At 45.5% G+C, this 10,242-nt stretch overlaps 1 protein-coding gene across 1 annotated transcript in view; it reads left to right on the forward strand.

Moving 5' to 3' along the window:
* Cldn11 (claudin 11) overlaps positions 1-9,251 on the forward strand; it is a 14,495-nt gene extending 5,244 nt beyond the window's left edge. Inside the window, exon 3 of the mRNA XM_021196252.1 lies at positions 8,021-9,251. Within this exon, the coding sequence (XP_021051911.1) occupies positions 8,021-8,253 (233 nt within the window). The 3' untranslated portion in view covers positions 8,254-9,251. The remainder of the gene's footprint in view (positions 1-8,020) is intronic.
* The last annotated feature ends 991 nt before the right edge of the window (positions 9,252-10,242 follow it).

A 10,242-nucleotide genomic window follows, 5' to 3' on the forward strand; every position in this document is an offset into this window, starting at 1 on the left:
GAGAGAGAGAGAGAGAGAGAGAGAGAGGGAGAGAGAGAGAGAGGGAGAGAGAGAGAGAGAGAAGAGAAGTAGAGGGAACTAGACCCTCCCTTCCTTCCTTCCTTCCTTCCTTCCTTCCTTCCTTCCTTCCTTCCTTCCTTCCTTCCTTTCTCTCTCCTTTCCTTTCCTTTCCTTTCCTTTCCTTTCCTTTCCTTTCCTTTCCTTTCCTTTCCTTTCCTTTCCTTTCCTTTCCTTTTCTTTTTCTTATAAAGGACAACATTTAATTGGGGCTGGCTTACAGGTTCTGAGGTTCAGTTCATTATTATCAAGGCAGGAAGCATGGCAGCATCCAGGCAGTCATGGTAGAGCGGGAGCATGAAGTTCTACATCTTCATCCTGAAGGCTGCTGGCAGAATACTGGCTTCCAGGGAGCTAGGATGAGAGGTTTTTTTTTTTTTTTCCCTTTCTATCAATTTACTGAATTCATCATTAAATACATGGTTCAATCTTGGGGCTAGAGACATGGCTCACCTGTTAAGCACACATAACACTTTTTTTAAATTATTATTTTCTTTATTTACATTTCAAATGTCTCACTTACATTCAAAATGAGACAGAGCTTCTCTATGTAGCCCTGGCTATCCTGGAACTTGCTCTGTAGACCAGGCTAGCCTTGGAACTCAGAGATCCACCTGCCTTTGCTTCCCGTGTGCGCGTGCTGGGATTAAAGGTGAGCCGCCACACCTGGTTGGTTTTCTGTGTCTTGCTACTCTTTATTTGTTTGTTTCTGTTTTTTTAGACATCTATTATGTATGTGTGCACACGCACAGAGGACAGCTGGTTCTCATCTTCCACCTGGAGAACAAATTCAGGCTGCCGGCCTTGGCAGAGAGACCTTTCATTACCCACCGAGCCATCTCGCCAGCCCAAGTTTTGCTTTGTGTTTTTAAGGTGGCTTGGTATAGGAAGACAGCTTGATAGCTGAGGAAGACAGAGGTGGGGCAGGAGAGAGGGTGTGCATCTGTCAGTCTGTTTCTCTGTCTCCATCCAATCTGTGGGAGAGAAGAAATCTGACCCTAGGAAGCTGCACAGTGGCATCTTGTCACCAGAATGGGATTTGCAGTCCGGTTCTTGCTTCACGTTTTTGGAGCTGGCTGCCTCTGTTTTTGACTGCAGGCAGATTTATTTCTCAGCAGGTCTCCGCTTGCTTTTGGGTTTCCTGTTGCTTTGACTGGATGGAGCTGGCTCTGCAGCTCTTTAGTCTCAAGAGTGTCACCTGCTGATTTCCTTCATGTCTTCTCACCCCCCAGCCATAAGATCCTTGCTTGCCACCATGAGCGATGGGTGGGAGAAGCCAGTGCGTGAAGGTTCCCTTTGTGTGCAGCTCTGGGCTTCTTTCTTCCACTCTCCACTCTCTGGGGAGAAGTTGGCTCTAGGCCCCTGCCCAGTCCCAGGGGTCACTGCTGAGACATGGCTGCTGAGCAAAGGCACAGAGTAGCCCCGGAGCTGTAAGGTCTGGGAATGGGCACGCCACGGTGGTTCTGGTGTGGAAACTGAACACGAATCCGTTCTCCCTGGTCACGAACACCTCTGTGTTTCTGGAGGCTTAAAAGGAAGCCTGCTTGCTGGCCAGCCCCATCTTCTTAAGTCTGAGTGGGAGGGAGTAGTAGCTTGATTCTCTATTGTTCAAGGAGCAGCAGATGGCCCCAGGGAGGTCGGAGTGGATCCCACTCTGTCAGTCCAGGGCACCAGGCGCTGGGCTCTAGCATCCCATCTTGTCAGTTGGAGCCAAACCCATCGCACTGAATCAGGAACCCCACTGCTCTCAAGTGTGTCCAGGAAGCAGGTACTGTCTGACAACCATGCTTCCTTCACAGCTTAGTAAGAACAGTGCAAGGAAGTATGGGAAATATTTAGTACGGCGTCTGGCACATAGTAGGTCACGGTTACCATGATTATGGTGGTTGTTGGCTAGAGGAAATAGAGGGCCAACCCAATTATGTTTGAGTTCTGAGAGGGTCACGTCTTCACACAGAACTGGAGAGGAGAGGCATGATTATATCACCTGCATGCTGGCTTAATTAGTGGGAGTATTCCCGACACAGGAATCAGGATATGGGTGCCCACACAAGCTGTCCACTTGTCCCATCATGAAGGGACCCTGAGTCCTTCTTCTGATTCAGTTCATTTTTTCCCTTGCCTCGTAGTAGGAAAGCCCTTCACCTGGATGTCCCTCAGGGAGTGGGCAGGGAGGAAATGGGACTTGGCCACCCCAGGGAACTTCTTTCCTTTAAACATCTGGGTCACAGTGGCTTTATTTATGGTGGAAAAAGTTGTTTTCGGTTGTCAGCGTTTTGGGTTAATGGTGAAGTGTGCTAGAAATAAGGGTAGGGGCAAAGGTGAGATGAACTGCTTGTTGTAGTCGCAGATCTGCCACAGGGAAGGGAATCCTGTGTATGGAACGAGGGCGTGGCCTTTAAGTATGGCGGCAACCCTGCCCATAAAGCAGAGACCCTAACTGCTGTGTGAACCCTTCCTGGCTCTGAATTCTGGGATTGTTTTTGGAAACATATTAATAAGTGTCTGGATACAGACATAATAATGTAGCGTGACTGGGGAACTAGCGTCGATCCCCAGCAACGCATACACAAACAATAAATAAGAATAAAACTAATTCAGCAGATAACCACGAGGCTTGTTTTAGACTGCTATAGGGTAAAGTAGCTGATGATACATGGAGTAAAAACAGGAACAATGTCAGCGTTGGACGCTGGCCAGGAAAATAACACACTCCAATATTCCATTGACTTGATGGCAGTTATAAATGCTAGGTTTTCCTGGCGATTACCCTCGTGAGAGGGGTATATTCCCGGATGGCTGTTTTCTTACGTCAGTGCTTTAGAAAAATGACAGGCGAGAAAAGAAAAACCCAAGCTTTTCTAGCTTCAAATGGGAAAAGAACAGCAAATAAATATAATCCCACAACTCACCGAGAAACATCACTCGGTCCTTTATCCCTCCCCATTTCCGTAGTACTACTTACGTACGTACGTACGTAGCCCTCAAACTTATGACCCTAGTGCAGCTCAGCTCTGCTTAGCGTCTCCGCTTATTCATCCCCTGTCAATTTTCCTGACCCCCCAGCACCCCTCCTCACCGCCGAGGCCTTAGATGTTTCTGGTGAATATCTCAGCATCTCAAGGAGAATATAGTAAAAAAACAACAACAACAACAACAAAAAACTCAAGTAATTTAATGGTGCTTTTAAAAGTCCCTTACCATGGTGCCTAGCGTAGGATGCAGCTTGAAAATACAAGCAACACATCAGGAAAGAAGAGACGTCAGTGTCTGAGGATTTCCTTCATCTGTTGGCTTTTTCCTTCTCCGTTTTCCTCTCATTTGTTACCTAAAAAACCACACACACCTGCATTCATTTTATTGAACTTCACCATGCCTTTTATTCTTTGTGCGCGAGTGCATGCATGTGCGTGCGTACCCGTGTGCGCATGTGTGTGTGTGTGTGTGTGCGCTGTGTTGTGCGCCTGACAGAGTACGAGGAGGAGGAGGAGGACCTCAGGTGTCTTGCTCTTTTTGCCTGATTTCCCTGAGACAGGTTTCACTTAACCTGGGGCTAGGTCGGCAGTCGGTAGCCAGAAGGCTCCACGGATCTTCCTCCTCTTCTTCTCCCTACAGTTCCAGCGTTACAGGCACAGTGGCTGCGCTCAGACTTTTGTGTGGGTATTGGGGATTTGAACTGAGGTCCTCACGCTTGTGCAATGCGTGCTCTTAGCTACCGAACACGAAACTCCTCAGCCCACATTATTTTTCTTTGGCGATTTTTTTTTTTTTAGTTGACACCTAATAAGTGCCCATAGTTAAGAGGTTGTGTGGATCTCATTTACTTAATTTCCGCATATAGTTACAATAGATCACTAACTTTTGGCAAAGAAATGTCCTGACAACTGTATTGCATTATTTGAAAATTGTCCACCCTAGAGGCAAACTTTTTGAATCTTTAACGAGGAAGAGATTTTACTTTGTCTCTGTGTGTGTGTGTGTGTGTGTGTGCGCGCGCGCGTGTGCGCACATGCATGCATGCATGCGTGTGTGTGTGTGTCTGTCTGTCTGTCTGTCTTCTCTCTTTTCTCCTCCCCCTCCTTTAGTCCCCTGTCTCATCCCCTAAACAGACTACAAAGTCCTGCTCCTTCCTGTGCAGGTAGGGATGGCATCTGCTGAAGGAGTAAGAAATCTCAGAGCAAAAAAAAAAAAATCAATGTCTTGTTTTAGAGACTTAATTTAAAAATAAAGTCTGATATAAAATAAAGAAGGCAGAATATTCGGTTGCTCATCTTTCTTTCTTTAACTTATAGGTAACTGTAACTTTTTATAAAAACCTTTTATTTCCTCCCCCCCCACCCCCAGATATCAGGACCATTCCGAACTTCCTTTTTGGGATGGGGGTTGGGGGGAACGTAGTAGGTGCGCAAATAGAAACGAATCTGCAAGAAGTCCTTGAGAAAGCCAACAGTGACTGCAGGATTTCAGTGGTCACTGCTCCGTAGTTTTCAGCGGTGTGGTGATTTGACCTGAATTTTCTAACCTCACAGTCAACCAGCACTCCCCCCCCACCCCCAAGCCACTGCTGAAAAGGAGCATATATATCTTCCTTTGTAGACACAGATGTTTTTCCTCCCGAGTTCAGTCAGATGTCACTGTGCGTTGGCCTCTAGTTCCTTCCATAGTCTGTGGCGGCCTGTTGTTTCTCGTTTCTCGGCCGTTTTGATGTGGTTTAACTTTGAGTACCACAGGAATTCCATCCGGAGTTCATTCATCGCCAGGAAGGAAAGAGCTCTCGTTGTTTCGCATGGATTATGAGAGAGGGGAGATTTTAATTAGGTAAACTGTGAGCGTGTGACTCTCAGTGTGTTAAAGTCACATTAAAATTTATGATTGGGGTGTAGGGAGGGGGAAAGTAGAACCAAAAATGAGACTACATCTCATTCATCTGTCTGTCCCACCCACCCACCCACCCACCCATCCATCCACCCATCCATCCACCCACCCATCCATCCATCCATCCATCCATCCATCCATCCATCCATCCGTCTGTCTGTCCATCCGTCTTTTATTTGCCCACCCACTGATGCAGCCAATCCTATGCAGTCATTCTATAGTTGTACAGGCATCTCTCCCTCTCCTAGTAATTTGTATACAGTAAACCCAACAGCATTGCTAACAGAGCAGAATCAGCCAGAGCCCTTGGGGCTCTTAGAGCAGGGAGCCTGACGCTTCCTAGCTGTTTTGTCTATGCTTAGGAAATAAAGGAAGGCCAAGGGGACTGCAGAGGTCTCCATTTTTGGTCTTGCTATATAAAATCTAAACCTAACCTGACTGTTCTTAGTTTTCACAAGGGTGAGGGATGTTTTAAGTGCTCTGGTGGGTGTGTGCTCATACGCATGAGTATGCCATGTGTATTCTATGTGTAAATACAAACTAGTCCCGAAGAGTAACACTTAATTCAAACCATGAAGTGTTTTGAAATCAGTTAGCTTTTTGTGGGATGGACTGATTGCATTGGCCCAAATCAGCTGTCAGGGAACAGGAATTTTGTCCCTGTTCCACTGTCTCCGTCCTTACCCTGTTCCTCTCAGTGTGCCTGCGCACTGAAAAGCTCTTGCTGCCTGCTGGGTTTGCTCACAGCAGAGTGAGTGCCTACTTTTTGGGGGGGGGGGCTAGGAGTCTCTACTGTATTGCTTCTTGTCATGGGAAACTCATAGCAATTTTCTGGGGCTGACACATTCTAGAAAAGAATTTCTGTAAACTGTCCCTATAGAGGAAAAGTTTTTCTCTTCACAAGACAAGTTTCAGGCCAGCCTGGGACACACAGGCCTTGTTTCAAAACAAAACAAAAAGAAAATAAATTTGGTCAATTCAGAACACACCCCCCTCCCCCGCCCCTTTCCAACCCTGATCTCTTGCCCCTTGTCCTCTGCCTGGGCTTGGAATGACCCTCTTTTTATCCTGTATCTACGAGGTGGTGCTCACTGGGGTGGGGGGCTGTGCTTACTCCGTCCATTGTTAATAAAAACTGTTGAAGGCTACACAGCAATTGGATGAGATCTTTCAAGTCTTTCAACATGGATAAGATTTGACCCTTGGTTTACAGTTGATGTTAAAGACGATTGCATTTCTTCTTCTTGGGCAGATACTGTAAGTTCAAAAGCTTGACGCATTGGAAGTGACAAGGACACCCTAGGTGGCAATTGTTGGGCTGGCAGGGCGGGGTTCTGTCTTGAATTTGTCGTGGCTTTTAGGATACTGGCTGGAAACCCTGTTGTTCTGATTAGTTTCCGGTCTAGCAATTCTAACCAAGTTAAAGGTTTTACTAAAATCTCACCCTGCTGTGTCTTAGAGAAATCAGAGGCTACTATAGGGAACCGTGGGGTTGCTTTGAGCTATGTTATCCTATGAAATAGTCATTAGACACATTCGGCCATTTGAATGGAAATAATTAAAATTAAAACTAAATAATTAAAACTAAATAATTAAACTAATAATTAAAATTAAAATTAATTAAGATCAGATTTTCGATCTCATGAGCCCCAGTGGCATAAGGGAATGCCCCGTGCAGCTTGTTGCTATCCTACTTAGAGCCAGTTTAAGTTTTATTTTTTCCTTGAAAAAAAAAAAAAAAGACTAGCGAGAAAGCTGAGGAAGTAAAGACGCTCATCTCTATGACAAATGATTTGAGTTCAGTCCTTGGAAGTCACATGGTGAAAGACGCTCATCTCTATGACAAATGATTTGAGTTCAGTCCTTGGAAGTCACATGGTGAACTCCTTAGAGTGTCCTCTGACCTCCACACACATTCTGTGGCATGTGCGCTCCTTGATACACATACTCACATAGTCAAAACTTAAAAACCATGAATAGATGAATAATTATTATTATTTTGGTTTTTCGAGACAGGGTTTTTCTATATAGCCCTGGCTGTCCTGGAACTCACTTTGTAGACCAGGCTGGCCTCGAACTCAGAAATCCACCTGCCTCTGCCTCCCGAGTGCTGGGATTAAAGGCGTGCGCCACCACGCCCGGCCCAAATGAATTGTTTTTTTTTTTACCTCAAGGACTGCTCATTTGTGTGTTGGTGTTGTGTGATTATGAACAGCACCACACTTGCCTGGTCCTCTGTCATCACCTAGCAACGCTTGCTCTAGCAGGACAAGGAGTAGCCAGTCCAGGCCTTTGTAACGTGGATGGAGTCCCTCAAGAATGTGGGATAGAAAGCTGAGAGGGAAGCCGGCTTGTTTCCCAGTTTTGAAGAGCTTGATTGGTCATTCATTCGGTCATTTAGCCAGGAACAGTGCTGAGTTGAACATTGATTTTCTAGACATAAATAAGCTATGGCCTCTGCCTTCAGAGAACTGAGTGTGGGATGGGGAATAGATGTGTAAAAAAGTCTAATGGTTAGGTAGGTATAGTAATAGAATTGTAACTGTAGAGATCTGGGGATAAGGTTCAGTTAATAGAGTGTGCCTAGCAAGCTATGGGGGCGATCCCTAGTACTGCTTGTACCAGCTCATGCCTGAAATCCCAGAACTCAGGGAATGAAGGTTAAGGTTATCCTTGGCTACACAGCATAGCTAGCCTGAGCTATATGATGTCTTGACCTGAAAAACCGCAACACAACAGCAACAAAACACACACACACACACACACACACACACACACACACACACACACACAAATGGAGCAGGAACAAAAAGTAACACGGTGTATAAGTAAATAGATGGGTTTAGGCATAAATGATCATATTAAGTCTTTACAAGGGTGTTCGTTTCTGCGACCTGGACAAAACAAGGAACAGCTACTGGACACAAGCCTGTAAGTCAGCGCATTCTTAGAGAAGAGGTTGCCAAAGGAGCGGTACTCTGTTTTGGCGTTTCTGATCGGAAGGGACGTGTCATGAGTAAACCCGCCTGCCGGGTGCACTTGGTGTGTGCTAAGTGTGTCCAGTCACCCTCTCTCCCTGTCTCTCCAGCTCTCTGCGCCATTGTCGCCACCATCTGGTTTCCTGTATGTGCCCACCGCGAGATCACCATCGTGAGCTTTGGCTACTCCCTGTACGCGGGCTGGATCGGTGCTGTGATGTGCCTGGTGGGTGGCTGTGTCATCGTCTGCTGCTCCGGGGATGCACAGTCATTTGGAGAAAACCGTTTCTATTACTCTTCTGGTTCTAGCTCGCCAACGCATGCCAAGAGTGCCCATGTCTAAGAGGGCTGCTCCACTGCCCGCCGAGGTGCTGTAAATGCTGGGCCTGGGCCCTGGGTTTGCTCGCCACAGTGGGGAGAAGCCCACTTCCCTGCCAGGCACTAAAGCCAAAGTTCTAGAAAGTATCCTGCATTTTGCAGTCGTAACACCCCACCCACCCACCACTTCCTGGCTGCCTTAAAAGAAAGCTCTAGCTCAGTTAATGCCCACATAGTTTTCTCCTGGGGTTGCGGGCTGTGGCTGTTTCTTCGGGCATTCCATTGTAGTTGATTAAAAAAAATATTTTGTTTCTCTCTTAAATTCAAATGTCTTGGGAACATTGCTGACTTGGGTGTGGATTGGGAGAGAAATAAAAGATGCTTTTCAAAGGGTTACCAACGACAATGGAAGCCTCCTAGAGACAGCGCTCTTCTCCCTTTTGGCTTAGTTTCAAGGTCACTTACATATAAGAGATAGAAACGGATAGATTGGGAACACGGGTGGGAGGGGAACTCGGAGCTTTCCCTCCGTGGGGAAGCTTCCCTTTTATAAGTTGAGGGGTTGGGTGCCTTTTTTTTTTTTAGTTTGCGATTTTACATTTTTCTGTACGTACTTTTTCAAGATTGATCATTTTTATAACCACGGGTTTCCTGAAATTCTCAATTCACCAATATGAAGGAAATGAACCAAGCAGACGTTAATATGCAATAAATAATAGTACGAAGATAATAACTTTTACTGACTACCCACAGTTTCCAGGTTTGTATGCTATAGTTTTTAATCCTATGGTTGCGTATGCTTCAAATTAACACATTTAAAAATCTTTTCTCTCCTATCTGTGTCTCCATTCTGTTAGAGATCATGAAGCAGTATTATTTAACATAAGTTGTACTGTTAAATTTGGCTTCATGGGTGTAAACACCAATGGTCTGTCAGTGTCTAAGACTCTGGATACTGCAAACTCAGTCCGGTGCATTTGTTCAGGTAAAATCTGTGCAATAAAATAACAAACTGTCTCCAAAGCTGCTCTTTAGTCTTCTGTTGAATTCAGAGTATTTATCTGATTAAAAAAAAACAAACTCAACAAATTAATTTCTGATCAGTGAGCAAAGAACAATCCATAAGGGGCTGAGGAACTGGCTTAGTGGGGAAAGTGCTCAGCGCTTAAGCACGAAGACCCGAGTTCAAGTCTCACCAGCTCCGAAGTTGGTAATCCCAGTGCACGCATCCTCTCTCTCTGCACACACACACACACACACACACACACACACACACCCCAATTTCATTATCTAGTACAGTGTATACCTAAGATTGACAAACACTTTCTTTGGAAATGCCCATGCCAAAATACCATGGAAGAAACAATTTCTCAGTTACTTATGCAGAAAGTCCACCTACATGTTAGCAAACCTAACTTGTTACGATTCAGTGTTTGTGGGACTCTGAGTCATGCTAGAGGACACTCTTTGCTTCACCATACCTGTTGGGGTATGAGAATTATGAACGGAAGGACAAACAGCCTGTGGAGACAGTGAGCAAGTGAAGTTTGAAGACTTCCTGTTCTCAACCAATCAGCAGCAGCCAAGGAGCTCATTTTCTTGGGGACTTCTTTTCTGTCTGTCTGCTTGCCTGCCTGTCTGTCTGTCTCTGTCTCTGTCTCTGTCTCTGTCTCTGTCTCTGTCTCTGTCTCTCTCTTGAGACTGCTGTTTGCTTACTCTCAGAAGGAGGCGTGTTACCTCTGTAGCATGACAGACACCTCAAGTCTGTCCTTGGTGATGCTGCCTAACTGAGGACCTCATCTTACAGGTCATGCCTGAGTGTTAGGTTAGGGCTCATTATCAGTTTGAGGTAGGAGGCTAGATGCTCTTTGAGAATGCCACCATCCAATAGGACGCTGCAAACCATGTCTGAACCTTGAAAACTTCTGATAGCCGCAATAAAAACAAAACTGAAATAAACAAGTGAGATGAATTTTAATGTATTTTATTGAATGTAGTTCCTCCAAATAATTCT

The sequence above is a fragment of the Mus pahari genome, chromosome 4 (genome assembly GCF_900095145.1).
Source record: "Mus pahari chromosome 4, PAHARI_EIJ_v1.1, whole genome shotgun sequence".
In the NCBI taxonomy this organism is placed as follows: Eukaryota; Metazoa; Chordata; class Mammalia; order Rodentia; family Muridae; genus Mus; species Mus pahari.